This window comes from Polyodon spathula, chromosome 5 (genome assembly GCF_017654505.1).
Source record: "Polyodon spathula isolate WHYD16114869_AA chromosome 5, ASM1765450v1, whole genome shotgun sequence".
Lineage (NCBI taxonomy): Eukaryota > Metazoa > Chordata > Actinopteri > Acipenseriformes > Polyodontidae > Polyodon > Polyodon spathula.
In genome coordinates this window covers 32,428,770-32,450,269 of record NC_054538.1, presented here as the reverse complement: position 1 = coordinate 32,450,269, position 21,500 = coordinate 32,428,770, and the positions used below count along the sequence as shown (strand labels likewise).

The window sequence follows — 21,500 nt, the reverse complement described above, 5'->3', positions numbered from 1 at the left end:
CAAAATAGATAATTGCACTCAAGGCCCTTTCTCATTGGCACGCCTACTCGGTTCTGGCTACCTGGGTCACAGTCCTGCGTCGTGTGAAAGCACATACTTGGGTCGAACCCGGGTTGAGCAAGACGAAATGCTTGACAGCCATTCTTAAGCTGACGAAACCACAAACAGCCACACCTGCCTGAAGGTTTCACTTCTGCAAGGAACATTTTGTTTATTCTGTTTAGTCATATTTTTGTTGCTTGAGATACACCATGAGCCAGATTGCAGCAGGGATGAAGAAACATTAGCTCTATTCAACATTTGGGCTGGTGGTTCAATCCAGAGAAGCTTGGATGGAAGCATCCGTAACAAGCTGCTTCCGGGGCATTGATACGCGCATTGATACGCGCATTGTTTACTTGCGTCTGTCGCCCAGGTCAGCCCTGCTTTATCAAAAGCAGTGTGAAATCACATACCCAACCTGCATGTCACCGGGTCCTGATCCAGATAGCTTCCGACCCAGGTAGAGCATGCCAGTTTGAAAGTTTAAAAAACTTTAGAAAACACATGTTGCCAATGCAGAACATTAAGGTACAATATTTCTTTTTTTCTTTAACCCCACAAATGTTTATACTATGGTGACTGCAAGAGTGGTACTGAATATCATACCAATATTGTATTTTTTTTTAAGAATTTCCTGAAAGTTTTTTTTAAATGTACCATCGCTGCATTTTCAAGACACACCTGTATTCTGTGATTCTCTTGGCAAGTTTATAAAAGTTGTCCAGTAAAATTAAAAATGATTAATAATAATAATAATAATAATAATAATATGAAACTAAGCTGAAATACAGTAGCTGTGATAGGTAAGAGTTGATAAAAAGGCTTGCAACCATGTGGACCCCAAAGTTAAAATGATATGTGTTTTGTGTCTACTATGCTAGACTGTGTTGACTTTTACTTCCTCCCTTGCAATTTCAGCCAAGAACTATTGGTTTCAAATCTTTTGGTCTCTGACTAGGGAGATGAATTACTTACAACTGAATTACTTCCTTTTATCTCTGTCTTACCTAGATGTAAAACTGCAGTATGTATCAGGAGGAACCTTCTATTATGATTAAGTATTTTGCAAAGTTTTTTTTTTTTTTTAATGCACATACAGGCAAAGTTACTGAACTGTCCTTTTTGTGTTTTTTAGTCAGCGACCAAGTAAATTTACAGAAAGGCCAAGACCCGGAGTCCAAATGATTTGTTCTTCCTTCAGTGCTGGTAACATAATCTTACTTTATTCACCTGTTTTTGGTTTTAGATTCCTTGTTTGTGGAGGGTTGTTTTTCCTCAAAGGCTAAGCATTTCAACTAGGAAATTTGAACAAACAATGGCTGGGTTTACATGCACCTGAAAATCGACTCTACAGTCATGACTGTGTGATGTTGTCACGCAAATACATTGTGAAACGGCAAAAGGACGTCCTTTTGGCAGAGCGACCTTAAGGGCAGGGTCAATTGCTTTCTCATGATAAAAATGGTTGTAAAAACCCATGTAAACCGGAGCAGGAATCGTGCTTGTGGCTCACGAGATTTCAGCAGTCAAGATCCAGTTCTTCTGACTTAATCTCACGTAATCGCCAGCAGAAAGGCTGCACAGAACACACACACACACAAAATGTACATTTATGGACTACTTCAACACTAGAACCGCCGTCGTTTTACTCATATCAACAACCGCGGACGGCAGTCATTATCACGGTACATTTTAAACATCATCAGTATTAAAATGAAAGACAAACTATCGGATACTCAACAGTTTTATTCAAGCACATCATATCAAACGTCTGCACAGCCGAAACGCCATATTTAAGTGACCAATTAAACATGGGTTTATTTTCTAACTTACCACATATAAAGCACTGCTTCAAAAAAATGCAACTATAATAAAATTAATTTCAAAAGAAACTAATGTGTAAATAGGTTTATGTACATACAAAACTGTAAAAACAAAAGTAGTTTTTAATCTAAAATAAAAGTAACATATGATTTCTATTGCATGTGTGTCACTCACAGCACAGAATCCAGGTTGAGCCGCTGCAGTCTGCAGCTTTGCAGTTTTGTGATCGAAATGTTTTTGCCGAAGTGCTGTGGTGAGCTTCAAGATGAAATCTCTCTTACTGATATTTTCCCCGGTGCATTTCTTCTACAAAATGTAGGAATTGATGGCTGCCAGGTCCAGTAGAGAACAAGCTTTTAGATATATAGCTATATAGATATAGACACAGTACCAGTCAAAAGTTTGAGAACACCTGCTTTAAAACAGGTTTTTCATGATTATCTATGCTTTTAACTGTATAAACCTGTCTATAAACACTTAATGTTTCATTATATGATACGTGTACTTATATAAGATAGTAATCATAAGTGAATTGCATTCAAAAAAAAAAGTTTTAAATGAACATGTAAATCTTGTCAATTTCAATGAAATGGTCACCCAAAGCAAGGGGATTTCAGTCTGAAGCCCAAGTCAGTTAAAAGTCTGAAATGTGTATAACACGGTGTTAGAACACTGGCCTAAGTATAAAAGTGTCTTTGTTAGGTGTTCTCTGAGTTAACTAGCATGTTACCTAATTAACCTTTTGTCACCAATTATTGTTAACAGGTGAGGGTCCATGATTACTATAAATATAGGTAGCATAGGCACAAGTTTGGCATTCCTGAATGTAAGGGAGCAGAAAATGGCAAAATACGCTCAGTTAAGCAAAGAAAAAAAGACAGTCTGTAATTACTTTAAGAAATTAAGGTCAATCTTTAAGACAAATTGTAAGAACTTTGCAAGTGTCTGTAACTGCTGTGGCCAAGACCATCAAACGATTTGAAGAAACTGGCACTCGTGGACCGAACAAGGTCAGGCAGGCCAAGGGTGAACTCAGAATCAGAGAACAGGTTCATTTGAATCACAAGTCTGCGAAACCGGTGATTAACTGCCCCTGAAATACAAGCTCAGCTAAATGCTACTAGAAGTACAGGTGTTTGAACATCAACTGTTCAGAGGAGATTGCGTGAAGCTGGCCTAAGTTGAAGAATTGCTGCAAAGAAGCCACTGTTAAGAGTGCAGAAAAAGAGGAAAAGACTTGCCTGGGCCAAAAAAACACAGAAACTGGACGGTTGAGGAGGTGAAGTCGTTCTTATGGACCGATGAGTCAAAATTTGAAATATTTGGGTCCAACCGCCAAGTATTTGTAAGACGCAGAGAGGGTGAGCGCATGTGTTCTGAATGTGTGGTTCCCACTGTCAAGCATGGAGAAGGCAGTGTCATGGTCTGGGGTTGCTTTGCTGGTGACAGAGTTGGTGATCTTTACCAAGTCAATGGCAAGCTCAACCAGTATGGCTATCATAGCATACTTCACAGGCATGCCATTCCATCAGGATTTCGGCTAGTTGGGCAGTCCTTCATTCTTCAGCAAGATAATGACCCGAAACACACCTCAAAGTTGTGCAAGAACTATCTCGCGAAGAAGGAAAGTGAAGGACAACTCAATCTAATGACCTGGCCTGCCCAGTCTCCAGACCTCAATCCCATAGAACTTGTATGGGACGAACTGGACAGAAGAGTCAAAGCAAAGCTACCCACAAGTACCCTACATCTTTGGGAATTGCTGCAGAAGAGCAGGGAAGACATGTCAGGTGATTTCCTGCTGAAACGTGTTAACCGAATGCCTCGTGTTTGTGAGGCTGTTATTTAGGCAAAGGGTGGCTGTTTTGAGGAATCCAAGATTTAGAAATAACTTTCAGTTTTCTTGAACATTGCTTTGTTACTCCTTATGTTATATTTTGTATATTGTATCATGTGTTTTCATTTTCAAGTATTTACAGAAACGTGTACGACGAAAAACATTGTCAATTATGAATAAAACCTAGTTTCCAGCAAGTGTACTCAAACTTTTGACTAGTACTGTGTGTGTGTGTGTGTGTGTGTGTGTGTGTATATATATATATATATATATATATATATATATATATATATATATATATATATATATATATAAATTATTTACTTGTAACATCCGCTATAATTTTTATTTTTGTAGATAACATTTTATGCCAAAGATCACAATGTTAAATGAAAATCTTTACGTGTTTAAGAAATGACACACAATATATTTTATTTTTTGAAAACTTGTACTAAGTAGAAATTATATTTTATATAATTTTACACCACCACACACAACCTTTCCAAGGTAACCAGACAAAACAAGCCGGCGTAATTCTTAAATTGTGCGCGTTGCGTATGAATTAATTTCTCTTGTTAAATGTTTTATCTTCATGGCAACGCATGAAGCTTTCCTCATAGTATTCAGAGTCGTTCTTTAACTACTTTGTAAGCAGACAGGGACATTTAAATATCCCCGCCCCTAAATGACTATGAATTCAGTAATCTGCATTGGTACGGCCGACTTTTACATTTTTTTTTTTCCTAAATCACAACGGCATAGCAACGCATTTCCTGAAAAGTACGGCAAACACGCTGTGAGGAAAACTGTCATGACTTGTGCATGTAAACACTGCCTTTGCTGTTTGTTTTTTTCTTTTGGCAAATATAGCTGTTTTTTGTTAGGCAAATTTGATTTGACCATACTGAACTGTGGTGATGTGCGCAAATTGCAAGTGGCTTATAGTGCCTGCAGCACTGGTTTTGCCCTGCTGTGAAGCATACCCATTCAAAATGTTAAATTAATTGATAAACCTTTGCACTTTATTTAACACTTTCAACACTATGGATCTATAAAGAGTTCCTGGCAAATAACTAAAAACAGCAAACTGCTAGTGCAGTCTAGGAATAATAATAAAGCAGACCACATAGATCTTGGGATGCCTGTATAAGACACTGGGAATATTTAATTTGTCACAGGAGTGCTGTCTTTTTGAAAAATTACAAGCAGTTTTTTTTTTTTTTTTTTTAGAATAAAAGCAAAGTTACTTAAAAATAAATAAATAAATTAAATGTGGTTTTTTTGCATGTATTGGTTCTTCACAACATATAACCTAAATGTTTTCTTACTGTGTTTCATGTTATGTCAGATGTTGTTTGCCTTCGATAATAAAGGTATGTAAATTACTGTCTTAGTTCAAAGTGTGAAATGTAATGTTAATGTTTTTAAAGGTGGAATGTTCTTGGCTACAGGAAGCACAGATCAAATAATTAGAGTGTATTTCTTTGGATCGGGGCAGCCTGAGAAAATATCTGACTTGGAGTCTCATACTGTGAGTATTAAAAACGTGAGCTTTCAAAACAAGTACAATACAGTCAGCACTCACATATCCGACATATTTGGACTTCAGTGATGGTTTAAACGAGTGTGATGTATATCTGATTATTTCATTTTGGCCGTTCCAACCCTTGTCCGTTTTTCAGGGAACATAAAGATACAATGTCAAAAATACATATCTGAAAGGACTGTGTTTTAAATAAATGTACTGTATTGGTTTTGTTGGTACAGTACTGTATTTTCAACAGAAGATATGATTCTGAAAATATCACTTGCCAAAACTAGAGACAACACGTTAACTGTAATAGTACATACTTTTAAATCCATACGTATTGTAGCGGTATGTACAATTTCCCATTAACAACCTAACAGCAAAATGAAATCGAAGTGTTATCCATGCACAGAACTGCTTAAAACGTAAAAGGCAATGTAATTAGGCAAACCAAAAGAATAAAAAAAACAACCCCCCCCCCCCCCCCCCCCCCCCCACAGATTCCCCAGAATTAAAACACTATCCCAAGTCAGTATTCAAAATTGCAGAATATAGTGCTCGATAAGGTCCTAATGTCACACTTCACTTGCAAGTGAAAATACACAAAAGCAACAACAGATCACAGATAAATAAATCATGGTATCTAAAACTGTTTAACAGTTAAATGTTACATTACCTTAGCTTGTCTTGTTCGCTGTGGTTTGGCTGCATTTTTGTCAGGTGAACTGGAGGAAGCGCTGTATAACTGCACAATTTTAGACAGACTGATTTGGCATTAGAGATTAAGTAACGCAGGCTGTGACGGATATTCAGATAAACTGTAACATTGAAGAGATGGGCTTTGTATCGGAAAACTGTGACAGTAGGAAATCGCGTGACATGGGTAAATGCATTAATTTGTTACATATGTGTGTCTGGGTAACGAATATCCAAGTGCTGTGTGTGTGTGAGAGAGTATACAAGTGACATTGTGTTTGTTTGTTTTCTTCTATTGATAGGATAAAGTTGACAGCATACAGTTCTCTAACACTGGTGAGAGGTAAGCATTCTAGTATAAATTCATTAACATGTATTTAAGACCTCTGCTTCTTTACATGTATCCTGTTTTGGGCTGCACAGATACAACATGGGGGCTATTTAGGGATCAAGATCCCATTGGCATAAAGAAAACAAAAACATGCATATAACAATCTGGATTAATTTAGGGTTTCCAGCTGCTTTAAATCACCAGCCCTAAGGGTTTGTCAGTATGATTCTAACTACATTTTATCAAAGTACTCAGTAAAAGTAAGTGTGTCCAGTGTCTGCCATCTGATTTATTATTGTATAGTTTGTACACTTTAGTGGTCTAATTAGACAAAATACTGTAAAATTCTGTCTTGTACCACAGCAGAATGAAGTATGTTGTCATGTCACAAGAGCATTAAAACTCGCCTATTTTTTCAAAGGTGACATACATAAACATCATGCTTCACTAGCTTCAAACACTGAAACCGTGCTCTTTTCACTAGCTTCAAACACTGAAACCAAGCCTTAGCAGATGCCTTTTTATTGTCTCGTACTTTTCAGACAGTCGTTTAACAATTTTATTTACCATTACTGTACAGAAAAAATCCTAGTATGATTACCATATAATTTTTTTCTGGGAGACTCTTGAGCAAAGGTGTGTTAGGAAGCAGGGTTCTTCTAAGAAGAATAATGTTATATTGTCTGTAACACCAATTTTATATGACAGGTTGTGATTACACTTTTTAGTGCACAATGTGCTGTTTCTACCTGCAGCAGAAATAGCAAAGCATATCTCATCAGTTTCACTTCCTCTGTTCTCAAATTTGATGTGCAGCATCAAGCACTTGCAGTATGTCTGTTGTGCCATTGTTTCCTTCAGACTTTGTTTTGATGAATTTATTTTATTGATGACATCAGTTAGGAACGTTAGAGAAAACTGACATTTTTATTTTATCCTCGCAGGTTTGTCAGTGGAAGCCGAGATGGAACTGCACGCATCTGGCAGCTCCACCAACAGGAGTGGAGAAGCATTTTGTTAGACATGACCACCAAGTTGTCTGGGTATGTACTCTGACATAGGAAGTATGTATTAGGAGGCATTTACAGCAATCTCACTACTGTTTCTGCCCTTGTGTGTACTATGATTTGGGTATTACATTGGTATATTCTATGTTGCCATAATATAGTCCTATTATGTGCATGTTCCTGCAGCTTAATTAAAAAAACAAGCCCCTGCCATTATCACTTTTGCTACAACATGTACAGTGCAACAGAGAGAAAATAATGGATTTAAAATAAAGAAATGACAATGACGAGGTTCAGACCATACCTGAAGGATTTTAGTAGACTTTTTTTTTTAAAAAAGCAAGAAAATGAAAATTCAAGAAATAAAATACTTGCTGATATAAACCTCACACTGTCATATTTGCCTTCCTGTCAAAAGTGTACATAGTATAGCCACATGGTCCAAGCGCAGCGAGTCTGCCCAGCATACATAGGGATGGTTACATTTTTTTCTTTTATATTTTGTAAATATATACTATTTCAGCAGTTTATGAATAAAACATAATAGAATTAACAAAAAACACTATTATACATTTCTTATTAATCTATAAGATTTGCAACAAACAAAAAGTTGACAAACAAGAATTATAGAAATGTTTTATTAATTTTGGTATGCTTTAAGAAATACTTGTACATTACTCCCCAAAAATCAACTGGAGACATATTATTATGTGATAATACATTTTGACTCTTACATTATTCTGTTTATATTACATTGGTTCACTGGTCTTTTCTATGCTGTTAGATCAGTCTGCAGTCTTGAGGGAACCTTTCCTGGAACTGCAGCATTGAAATAGTTGATTCCTGTAGTAGTTCTAGAAATAGCTTTTTAGGCAGTTATGTGATTGAGAATTGTTACCTCTATATATCTTGGTGTCCACTTATCCAATTGTGATGAAAATTTGTAATAAATGCTGTTGGTAATTCCCCCATTGCCAGTTTGCAGCTACATTAAATTAGGGGAATTTGAGCATAACAGCCACAAAGCTTTGATTTGAAGAAAATTCAAACAGAACACTGTCTACAAATGGCAGTAGTACTTCACCAGAAATGCTTACATAAACTGCTGAGTAGCTATGCAGCTGTAGGGAGAACTGGTGTTCAGAAACCCAATTAAATATAATTATTTGATGTGTGTAATTAATTATTGTAAATGGTTGTTTCTTCAGTGGCAATCCAATTAATGGATCTCCTTTTTAAGTCCTTTTTAAACAACATTTTAGTTCTTCTAAGTTAATTGTGTTCTGTTATTTGCAGCTGGCTGTTCCAGTTGCTATTCACTGCTCTTCATTTCTCTGACTAGTGGGTGCTTTCTAGATGTTATTTGTAGCTGACATTTCAAGTTGTTATCCACTTCTCTTCATTTTAAGGACTGATTTAACCAAAGTCAGTGAACAAAGAAAGGCTCTTTCCTGACCTTAAAGTCACTTTACTTTACCTAAAGTTAAACTTACTTACTATATTGAATTAAGGCACCAGCACCTGGGAACTGTAGTTACTGAGCTAGCCCTACTACCTTTCTCATCTTCTTGTTACAGTTTTGAAGGTGCTGTGTAATTATAGACCAAAAAGAACAGGGGCCTCAATATCTATCTGGTTGTCAAAGACAAGGTCAGCTAGTCTCCAACTCCCTTCTTAATTGCAATTTTCAGGTCATGGACTGTTTAGAAAGATGCTGGACTCTCTTTACTTGTGCTGTGGCCACACAGCTGTATCTAGTGGCACTGACAGCACTGATACCAGATAATACGAAAGTAGTCTACAATAATATAATATTTATAAAACGATGCGAATGTCGTAAGTTTAAAATAATACAGTATGTGTTGCATTTGTTACAGTTGCAGTAAATGAACATGTGGCACATTGGCATGAACCATTTACAACTTTTAGTGATGCACTGACATACTGTTTTATTTTTTACAGTTAATGTAACCATAAGTTAACTGCAGCAAGTCTACCATACAGTAATTTCTAAAGTTTCCTTGGCTGCAAAGAAAATGATAAAGTAGAAAATTTGCTCTACTGTAGGCACTCCGAGAAAGGAAATCTTTTGTGTTTGCTGTTCTAAATATAGAGAACCTTTCACTAGATGACGAAGGGAAACTATTTCTTTAATCTATAAACCTTTATTTGCAGACCTTCCATGCATCATCTCTCCACCTGAAATGTTAATATGACGTTTTTAATTTGCTAAATAGTGTATTTTAAAATATTTTTTAGTTGAGCAATATCATAATTACTGTAGAATTATCTGTTTGTAAGTTTGCTCCACTGTATTACAATGTACATTTTAGGCATACTCTATTTAGATTTTAGAAAGCTGGCAGGAGGCAGGAAGATTGAAAACAAGTTTAAAGAAAAACAGGGAAAAGCACAGGCATGGAAAATGACAGAGAAAACAGAACTATGATATTGGATAAAGAGAGGGATGAAGTAAAGATAACAGAACAGTACTAGTGTTTTTGGTAGCTGCAGCACCAACATAGATGTTTTTATGAGTAATTGACAGATTTATAACAACGTACATCGGTACAATAAAAGTTCACTAATTACAAAGGAGAATTTTTTTTCCTGTAACATTTATTTAATAATATTATAGCTTATTATAGGGTGTGAGAAATGACATAATTGACTAACATTTATATTCTAGCAACAATCCTCCAGGGTTGGAAGACAAAGTAACTAAAGTGAAAGTTACGATGGTGGCTTGGGATCGACATGACAACACTGTAATCACAGCAGTGAATAACCTTACACTGAAGGTTTGGAACTCCTATACTGGGCAGCTGATACATGTCCTAATGGTAAGTGACCATATGTTCAATAAAGATATGACAAATAAGGTAATACATCTAATCGTTTAAAAATAATTGTGTTTACAGCACACTAAAACTTTCCATTTAGGGGAAAAAAAGGGGTGGTGGTCCTGTTTAATGTAACATTTAAGGCTAACATCATCATTGTTTTAAATTCAGACTGACTAGAATGTAACACACCGTTTATTGTGGTTGTCTGTTTGAATACACTGTAGTTCACAAAGTGTGATGGATCAGGTTTTGAAAGGATTAAAATAAGTGTCTATTTATAGGGTATATACAGTAACCAGAGCCTGATGTGCAGATGCCTTTTTGTGTCTTTGCAGGGACATGAAGATGAGGTGTTTGTACTTGAACCTCACCCATTTGATCCCAGGGTGCTCTTTTCTGCCGGGCACGACGGGAATGCCATAGTGTGGGATCTGGCAAGAGGTGTCAAAATTCGATCCTACTTCAATATGGTAAAATAATTTGTTCCTGATTTCTCCCCAAAAGTGAATTGCTTCTTTTATTATAGGACAGTGTTTTCAAATACTGGAGATTTTAACAGCCCATTTGACTTGATTCTGATAATACCTATTTTGTTCCATTTTGAATAAACACCTTTAGTTATGTTGGTGCTCCTTATAGATTAATTTTAATTGTTAATGATGCGTTATATTTTATTTTGCTGTCTATCTGTGACCCACTTCTACAGTTGTAACTAGCTGCATGTTTAATTATATAAAAGCAGCCACACATACAGTATATGCACACAGAAAGTTACAAATGTATTTGCTTAAATCCATATCAATAATTTTACCACTGCTTCCTGCAATCCTTATCTATACAAAATATATACAAGTACTTTTTTGATACTGCACTAGGCATTTAAAATATGTGATGTCCTCTCATTTTGTGAATTTATGCGTTTCAGATTGAAGGCCAGGGCCATGGCGCTGTGTTTGACTGTAAATGCTCACCGGATGGACAACAATTTGCATGTACAGACTCCCATGGGCACCTCCTCATCTTCGGCTTTGGCTCCAGCAGCAGATACGACAAGGTAGAAAGCCCTTGTGGAGTAGCATTGCTTTCATTCTATACTTAGGGGACTTAGGTCACAAGATAAATTATTTATAGTATGTATTTGTATAACACTGTGATTATTTTGGCATATATCATCATTTCTCATGCTTACTAACTATTCCAGTACAAATTGCTTTGTAAAAGGCTAATTGTGGGGAATCTTGGTAAGCATGACAGATATTGGAATAAGCAGAAATAACAATGGGGAACCACACAGAACATGCATGATGAGATATCCCTGCAAGACTGAACCAATTAAAATAAAATACACTGTGGATTGCTTCTCAAGAATATATATTCTCTCATCAGAAATACAATTCGTATGGCAGATATTAATCCACTAACCACTGGCACTTTCCTCTCTTACAGATTGCAGACCAAATGTTCTTCCATACTGACTACCGGCCACTAATCCGTGATGCCAACAACTATGTGTTGGATGAGCAAACCCAGCAAGCGCCACATTTAATGCCTCCTCCATTTTTGGTGGATGTGGATGGCAACCCTCACCCTTCTAGATACCAGAGGCTGGTTCCAGGACGTGAGAACTGTAGGGATGAGCAGCTCATTCCCCAGATGGGTGTTACTTCCTCAGGTAAAGGGACCTACACTGATGTGTTCACTGGCACCAGATGCTTGAAGTATCTATAGTATATCATTTCATTTTTTCTAGACATACTAAGTTTTAATATTGTTCATAAAGTGATGGAAATCTTTGTAGTTACGAAACAAGGATTTGTTTTTTCTTTAAGTCATAAAATGTCACTGTGAGGCCTTCCTGCTAAAACACGGGCTCAGATATCCGATTGTTTCAGCAGGATTTCATTCTGTGTAGTATGAGATCAAATTGAGGGGCCATCTTTTTAGAGCCTAAGGGGCTGGTATAAGGATAGGCGCAGTGCAAACAATTGTTTCTGCAAAATCTATATGGCCTAGCTTAAGAGCAATGTAGATTACTCAACACACACAAATAATGAGCTGCAATCGTGACCATGAAGGTCGCAGTGAGCGCCGCCTCTGCATGGGGCTATTTAGCGGCCACACTTGCAGCCCAAAGGTGAGGTGAGTTAGGAGTACAGAGAGTCGTATGTGCTGTATTAGATTTTACAGACCTTTTCAGTTGTGTACATGAGGGCACCCCTACTGGTCCAAGCAGTGAAACCGACTCTTCAGGATGCCAAAAAGTTCTCTTAGTGACACTTTGCGTTGCTGCACGGGCATGGTTGTAGCGAACTTGAGCTTTTGAGTCTCAGTAGTGTCATCACCCAGGGTCGCAGGCAAAGCCATTATCTCCTAACAGAAAATGGTTTCTTATTATATAATAGTTAGGGACAATGTGAACATTTACATTTTTGTGGAGTCCATCGCTAAAAACATATAGTAAGTAATACATAATTTGTACAGTTTATTTTGTCTAATAAACACATTTGACTGTTTTGGTGCATTTTTAAAACTGTTTCCTTAAGATACGCTTTGATTACGTGCAAATTAAATACTGAAATAAACTATTTGTTTTAGTAAACAAACTTTACTCGGTAAATAATTAATACAAGTTCTCACAAGCTTTTCGTTATGGACATTAAACAGTACTTTGCAATAGATAAGACACCATCCGACGTTACTGACTTTTCCTACTCAGTTTTGCCAGCTTGTTGCAGGAATTTTTAAAGCCGTCAGGTTGTTGAGCCAGAATATTGTCCTCCATAGTGAAACGACTCATTTAGTTTTGGTTTGCTTACATGTGTACTTCTGGGGTTCGACGGAAGAGTGTCACGCTGTGGCTTCTTTTTGTTTTTTGATTTTTTGTTATGCTTTTTCAGCTGAGACTGTCTGAAGCCAACAAATCTTGCAGAAATATCAACAGTGTAAATGAGCAAGTACACAGAACAGTTCTGCATGTAGTTCAAGCTCAATTAGTGTGATTCATTGAACATAATCTCTTTTTAAACTAAGCGAGTCTGCAGCAGCGTATGAAGCATTCAAAACACTAGTACTGTTTTTATTACTTTTATTTTAATTCCATGTGCAGTTGTCAGTGTGTTGTGTTTATGAAGAATCAATTCCATGCTCTTCATTTTAATACATTTCAATGCCATTTAAATTGATTAATGATGGCAAAGTGCTAATTTCATAGTGGCTGCAGAACGGCAGTTGAAAACCATTTTTTTACACACACAGCATTTTTTTTAATGACCACTAAAGTGCCACTTTACGCCAGCTAAACACGTTTTTTGGCAGCATTGTGGGTGTTTTGCAGCTGCAAATCACTTTACAGTTATCCTTACGTCGGCCCCTAAGTGTTCATTCCTGTTGGAGTATATTTTCAAACTTCCAATCCGTTGCATGTGTTGATAAAGTCTAGCCCTGAGCAAAAGAAAATGAATATACTATTTATTATTTAATGTGTTGCTTGGAGAAAACAAAAGTATGTCATACGCAAAAGAGGAATACAAATTTGACATTGATTCTTTTTAGATTTTAGAAAAAAGTGTAAAGGCTGAGTTTTGCACAGTACTTACAAAGGTACCACGAAATGTTCCTGTCAGGACAACTGAGGAAGTCAGCATCTCTGTTCCCTTTTTTCTTTTTTCTTTTTTTTTAGTAACAAACATGCTTATTCACTGCTAAACATGAACTACTTTAGATGTGTAATGACTGCAGTATAGGATACTGACCTTGAGGTTAGGGTTTCGGTGAAGGGAGAGGATTATTCATTGTTTTATTAACAATGATATGCTAGCCAATCAGAGTGCAGTGTCCTGACAGGAGAATTTTGGTGTTACCTTTGTAAGGACAGAGAGTTTTTCCCATTTGTTTCTTAATGAGGATATTAATACAAATATGTACATGTTGATTATTTAAATTTATGATATATTTATGATATGTTATTAGTCGTTAGATCAATGTAAAGTTTGGATCAGTATACTGTACTTGTATCTAATCTATTTTAATAAACACATTATTTACCTCTTAGGGCTAAATCAAGTTCTTAGTCAGCAGGCAAATGACGGATCAAGTCCCCTGGACACCATGATTCAGCGCTTACAGCAAGAACAAGATCATAGACTGTCTGTGGACACATGGAGCAGTGGTTTGAATAGAGGAAGCAGAGGTAATTTCTTAGACTGTTACACTGTCTCAGACTGATAGACTGTTTGTGTGTGTGTGTGTATATAATCACAAAGATCTTTCATTCTGGGATTCCTATCTGGCTCTTTCTGATGGTACTACGCAAGTGTCAGTGGGGTTTCTCATGTTAATTCCTTGTTCTGAAGGTCTGCCTGTCATTCGGAACAGGAATGAAAGAATAGAGAGAGTGATTCAGACTCCGTTCGAGAAGCAGTAGGAGGACTGCAGTTTGACCGGGCAAAGCCCGAAATAAGTTATTTAGATTTTTATTGTCAGTGGGCAATTCACGAATATATCTATATACACACACACACACACTCAATACAATACAGAACACAAGAAACGCAATGAAGGATGCATCATCAATCTTTACGAGTCTACAGTTTTTAGCTGTACTGCAGTTATTGCAGTCATGCATTTCTCTCTGTGAAATGTGTTGCTTTCTTCCAAAGACAAACCAGAGCCCATTTTGTTTCTTGCTCCTCAGGTTCTGTGAGCTCTTCCTCAGAGGTGCACTCACCACCCAACGTGGGGCTAAGACGCAGTGGTCAGATTGAAGGGGTACGACAGATGCACAGCAATGCACCGAGGAGTGAAATTGCCACTGAGAGAGACCTTGTAGCCTGGAGTCGAAGAGTGCTGGTACCAGAGCTACCTCCAGGCATATCCAGGTAGGGCTAGTCCTCTCTGGCTTAGATCTTATAACATGGTGAAATACAATTCAGAGTTGCTGCAGTATGTCTACTGTTTTATCATCTCAAATCTCTTCACAAAACAAACATTCAACTTTAATGCTACAGTGTACAGTGAAAATCTTAGTTCATCTTGGTTTTAATTGCATATTTAATTACTGCATCCATCTAATTCAAGTTTGTTTTATTAGTGGTAGTGTTAATGTTTTTTATTATTTTAAAGTTCTTATTACCTATAAGGCCTTACATGGTTGTGGACCTTATCTTCAAGATCTGCTGACCCCATATATCCCTGGTCGTTCCTTGAGATCAGAAAATACTAATCTTCTGACATTCCCTAAAATCAGTGGGAACTAGGTCAGAGCCAAGGAATTTGGTTATAAAGCCCCTTGTCTTTGGAACTTGCTTCATATCAGGAGTGTTAGCACAACTGAATCTTTTAAATCCTGTTTGTTTGTAGCTGGATTATATATTAGACACAGGCTTTTTTATGTTTCTTTTGTAAAGCACCCTGGAATGCTTGCATGAAGAGCGCTATGTAAGTGAAATTTGTATTGTGGTGGCGTTTCTTTATTATTATCATGCAAAAGACAACCCAGCATAAAAAACCTGTTGTCCTATTTCTGGATTCATATTGTTGGCCCTTTATGGTTTTATATTTATTTACACAGAATTATACAGAAAAGTCCAGCTTTTGCTATTAAATTGTTGAACCAACTGTTAAATCGTAATGGAGTCAGTTTATTACTCACCGTAATGCATTTCAAATTATACTGTTATAATATTTTCTTATCAGTTTCCTTTAAAAGTGTTAAAAGCATGTGTTTATTATTTAGAATAAAAAGAAAATAAACAAAACAAAACCTAACCTGATCTCGGGCCCTAGCTACACAAAGGTTTCCCTAACTAATAACAAGGCAGGCTAAGCCTGTTACCTTGTCACCAAAACCAAATCGTAATCCAAATACCTTTCCAATAGTTTGTTGTCCCGTTTCCACAATACACACAATAAACAGCTTACTCTCCAACTCTCCCAACCAAACTCCTACCATCACCCACCTGAAACACACACTCGCCTCCTTTTAAACATAACTAATTAATCTGCTAATTACTCCATTGACTAAACCTGGCATTGGTTCCTGACTCCAGTAACCTCTACTGGGTCCTAATGCCTCCAAAGTATGGTCTCCACTAAATAAGACCTATTTACTTTAAACCAGATTTAATTATTAACTCATTTATTTATCACACCGTTATCATTTAGTAGTTAATCAATTATCACATTTTTATTTTTAACCTCAAGCACATTGTATTATTTAATTTCTTAGTTTACCCTCCAGTTAGTGTATGTTCGTATTTCACATTTTGCTCCTTTGCTTAACCAATATAATTCTCTTTTATTAACTTAAAATCATCTAAATAAAACAAAGCATTCATTGAGTAATGGTTATAGTCTCCTTAATTGTAATTACTGCTACTTCTACTACAGGTGCACTCCACTTATAATGGACCCCAAGGTACAATGGGAATCAGTACATTATAAATGAAGTATCTAGTAAACACAATTCAAAACTCTATATGTAACTGCGAACATAAGTACCTTAAAATAAAACACACCCCTGTGGTCCGTGCAATGTAATAAGTAGTGCCATTTTAAGAATTTATTTCTGCTAAATGTAATTAAAATTATATACGTTATATGTTTAAACTGCACAATGGCTGTGCCAACAAAAACATAGAAGAATAAAAGTAAACAGCAACTGTTTTTCTTGCCCAAATGCTGCTATAACTGTCATTTACTGTGCCGGATATTCCTTAGATGTGTAAAATATCTACTTGTGGAACAGGAAAAATGTACATTTTAATATTTAAACAAGTCAGTTTTAACCAGAGTAATTCCCCATTAAAACCCATGCTGTTTGGCAGGGACAAGCCTTCTCAATACGTTGTAAATGGAACTTGGTTCTAACAAGATCTGTTATAAATGAAGTGCATCTGTATCAAGTTGATACAGATGCACTTGCAACTTGATTTCAAGGGCGTACAGCGATCCTGAATTTCTAAAAGCATACTCTGTCAAAACTGACAGGCTTTATTTGTTGTGGTGTTGCCAGAAATTGTATTTTGAGAAGTGAAAGCTAGTTTAGCACGCATGTAGTACTTCAGATTAGATGTAGTCTGCATTTGTGACACTGAAACTTAATTTGATAGGACATATGTCAGTTTTTAATTTTTTTCTATGCAAACACCAACTGCACTCATTGCAGTATAGCATGTAGGGGTTTATGGTATGCTAAGAGGTTCAAGACAGAGGAGTGCGATTAACGCATGTTAAAAAAAATAATCTTCAAAGAAATTGACATGTTAATCACAGTGAACTGCGATTAATTGACAGGCCTAATGATAATAAACCAATATATCATAGTAGTATTTACAATTATGGACAATTTAACCGTTACTCAATGAATGCTTTGTTTTATTTAGACAATTAAATTATTATTTTTTTTTTTTAAATGGCAATGAAAAACATCAGTATAGGATTCCTTTTTAAAGGAAACTGTGAAAGTATATAATAATAATTTGAAATGCATTAAGGTGAGTAATAAACTGACTCCATTATGATTTAGCAGTTGGTTCAAACAATTTAACAGTAAATCTGGAGTTTTTCTGTATACTTCTGTGTAAATAAATATAAAACTATAAAGGGGCAACAGTATTAATTTAGAAATAGGACAACATTTTTGTTTAAAATGTATATTTTTTTTATGCTGGGTTGTTTTTTGGATGATAATAGTAATAATGATAATACAATACAAATTTCACTTATGTAGCGCTTTTCGTGCAAGCATTCCAGGGCGGTTTACAAAAGAAATATAAAAAAGCCTGTGTCTAATATATAATCCAGCTACAAATAAACCGAACCAAACACGATTTAAAAGATTAAATTGTGCTAGCATTCCCATGAATTGGGAGCAAGTTCCAGACGAGAGACTTTATAACTAAATGCAGAGTTCCAAAGAATTTTAGGGATTTTTCAGAAGAGCAGCATTTTCTGATCTCGGGCAATGACCAGGGACATATGGGGTCAGCAGATCCTGAAGATAACAAGGTCCATGATCATGCAATAAGAAGTTTAATAATAGCATTAGTAATAACAAACTACTTGAATATGATGGAATTGTATCAATTACATATGTGATTAAAACCAAGATTAACTAAAATTAAAATGTTTAATCTTGAGAACTCTCATTAACACTAAAATAAATAAAAATTACCTAACTCAGGGGATTTATATTACCATACGATAAACTATACAACAAAAACAAGACAAAACAACACATGACGCGTCCATTACACCATGTCATTAGAAATTGATCTTCTCACTGACGTGTGACACTGAAACGACGAATAACGAACACAAAAGCTTACTAGAAGTAGTCTTGGCCCAAACCCAATGTTCTGACGTAGCGCGACCCTAGTAAACTTTCTGTGGGGTGGGGTTATACCCTTTCTAAAACCCCAAGATTCTTAAAATTAATTTGGGGTGGACTAAACCAACCTGAGACAGATCTACCCTCGTATGGGAGCACAACCCCAGGTCTGTACATATATATTTAAAATGACATAATTGGGAAGACGATGCCACTGTTAAGACGGACAAACACTGACATAATATGGAAAGATTTGTCGACCTTCAGACTTATTTACCTAGTTTGAATGTATAAAAATGTTTTAAAATGTACTAAAAAATAATTTTTCTGTAGTAGCTGCAACCCTCAGGAACAAGGAGGGGTTCCTATAGGGGTTGTAGTGCTTCAGTAAAATATGTACTGAATACCTAGTTACAAGACAGTGTATGGTAGAATGGTAACTATGGTAGAATATGTTTGAAACAAAATATACGCCAGCAGTAATAATTTTAATTTCGAAAACGGAGCACCGTCCGCCACTCCTCTCCCCCTGCCCCGCTGCAGCTCGTGTTATCCAGAGGCAAACCTCTAATTTCTTCGTTCGCCATCTCGACAGCAAAGCGTTGTAGAGTGTAAGCTGTATTGAAAGAAACGTCTCTCAACCACTGCTGTTTGGGATTTTTTTGTTAAACGCCCAGACGACAAAAAAAAAAGTTGAATGCAAACTGTGCAAGCAACTGTTGATGGAGGCACAACCAATCTCCAGGGTCACTTGACAAGTGTAAGTTCATAGAGTACTACTAGTAGTTCTAGTAGTAGTAGTCATAGTAGTAGTAAAATGTGACTGATAACCTGCTTGGAACGGTGACTGCTAAATAAAGCTTTGTTTTGCCTGCTGCAGTTGGTGCTGCTGCAATGCAAGCTTACTGTATATATTGCACCAGCATCAATTACATGTATTTTTATTTACATTGTATCAAAACATGATTACTGTTCTATACAACATATTTTTAAACTACATATGAATGTTTTGTTCCATTTATATGGATTAATAATAGGATTTTCCGTCAAATATAAACAACTATCTATGGTGACGTCGCCAGTAAATTATGCAAATTAGTACCTTCGGTAATGTGTTCTGAACCTTCGAAGGTCAAAATGTACCCTTCATGCAGCCCTGCTATCTGGTAATGCTGCACTTTGAAATCATGGTATATGGTAATCGAAACCTAAGATACTAAAATACTGCACCCTGAGCAAGTCACTTAACCTCCTTGTGCGCCGTCCTGCGGATGAGATGTTAAATCAATGTCCTATTATAAGTGACTCTGCATATAATATAACGCGCTTTGTGATGGTGGCCCACTATGAAATGCGCTATATAAAAAATAGATATTATTATTATTATTATTATTATTATTATTATTATTATTATTGGCTTGGGGCTTTAATAAAATGTGTTTTGATTGGAGAGTCATCCCTGAAATGAATCCTATGAATATTTCACTGCAGTTAATATTTTGTTAATTTCTCTTTGGGGTTATGAACTTGTTGGATTATTTAGTATGATTTCTGGTAAACTTCGCCGAATCTCCCCAACAGAAAACAAAACGCTTGTCTCTCTCGCTGTCTATCAAAATGAAAGTAAAGTTAGAAAGTATATAAAGCCATCCTTGATTTGGTTGTTGAAGCCTTTGGAGAAGTCGAGCATTTGATAAGCAACCAATAGGTGATTAAAAATGCTTAAAGTTGGCATCTAACATCACCATTACATCATTGTTCACATGTGAACGATTTCTAGTGGCGCCGTAGCGGAATGGTTAAAAGGCAGCTGTGAAAACGGTATACTTGTGACTAATGGCTTTACCAGCCATATGTATGCTACAATTAAAATGACCAACACTAAGTACAGTGTTGCTACAATACAAGAATTAAAGAAGTACACTAAAGGCTAACTTTTTTTTTTTTTATTGCTATAAAATATGATTTAAATACAAATGTAGAATGTACATGTAGAATTGCCCTCTGTTGGTCCTCTTGGAATGCAAAACAGATGATTCCACAAATAAGAACGTGAGATGTTTTTAATATTTTGTATTTCCAGTAAACAGGAAAAATGGAGAACTGCCAAGGGAGAAGAGGAGATTAGTATTTACAAATTAGAGAAGAAAAAGAGAGCGATGCCAAGTCATAATCAGAGGGAAGCTAAGGTAATTCCTACTCAAACAGTACTTCCTTTTCCCCTCATGATACAAGACGGGACAGTGATTTTATTTTACCCCAAAAGGAGTTTGTGCTGATCTTACTTCTCCCAATTTTATTTTAATTTTTTTAGAAAATGGTACATTTATAATATTGAAAAGCTCAGGGATTTGTTTAATCAACCTATACACTTTCAAAAAGCTAGAACTGATTTTTTTTTTTTTTGTAAAGCATTTACAACACTGGGGAATTACCATAGATTGCACTAAACACAAATATCACAAAGGTGTCATAGTGAATGCTAGATTTTTGTAAGGGCAAGCATTGTGTGCAGTAGTTGGCTTATAACTTTGTATAATTTTACACAGATGACCTAGCCAAATGCTGCAATTGATAGTGCTTAGTTTACCAACTTAATCGTTACACTACAATAACAAAATACACTATGTGCCACAAAATAACTTGTTAACTTTTGTTGTAGAAGCCAGTTGTCGAAACATTAAGAAGCTTTGTTTTCAGCTTGTGAATACAGGGAGACTATAAATATGTTATTAATCTTTCTTTATCAAGTATTCTTTTTGCCTTGTTCTTCATGTGTGCTGCTGGCTCTTGTTTGAATTTAGTATCGGCTGCATAGATGGAATCATGTTGCATTTTTTGTTAAACAAAATTTGTGTCTTGTGTGACTCTTCCCAGAACCACGGACCTGAATCTCTGAGTGACGGCGTGGAGCCAAGGAGACTGCAGGTAAACCAGCACAGCTACCATACGAGAGCAGCGGTGGAGGAGACTGGCAGGTTGGGGGACGCAGCTGAGGAGGAGAACAGCTCCTCAGAGGTAAGCCACCATGCATACGTAGATACATTATCCACATTCTTC

At 36.3% G+C, this 21,500-nt stretch overlaps 1 protein-coding gene across 1 annotated transcript in view; it reads left to right on the top strand.

Annotated features, from left to right (window-relative positions):
* LOC121315852 (PH-interacting protein-like) overlaps window positions 1-21,500 on the top strand; it is a 100,140-nt gene that overhangs the window by 24,783 nt on the left and 53,857 nt on the right. The window contains exons 10-21 of the mRNA XM_041250349.1: window positions 1,178-1,248; window positions 5,134-5,234; window positions 6,230-6,270; window positions 7,203-7,301; window positions 9,955-10,108; window positions 10,447-10,581; window positions 11,037-11,165; window positions 11,558-11,783; window positions 14,163-14,300; window positions 14,805-14,988; window positions 20,524-20,629; window positions 21,318-21,458. Of these exons, the coding sequence (XP_041106283.1) occupies window positions 1,178-1,248; window positions 5,134-5,234; window positions 6,230-6,270; window positions 7,203-7,301; window positions 9,955-10,108; window positions 10,447-10,581; window positions 11,037-11,165; window positions 11,558-11,783; window positions 14,163-14,300; window positions 14,805-14,988; window positions 20,524-20,629; window positions 21,318-21,458 (1,525 nt within the window). The remainder of the gene's footprint in view (window positions 1-1,177; window positions 1,249-5,133; window positions 5,235-6,229; window positions 6,271-7,202; window positions 7,302-9,954; window positions 10,109-10,446; window positions 10,582-11,036; window positions 11,166-11,557; window positions 11,784-14,162; window positions 14,301-14,804; window positions 14,989-20,523; window positions 20,630-21,317; window positions 21,459-21,500) is intronic.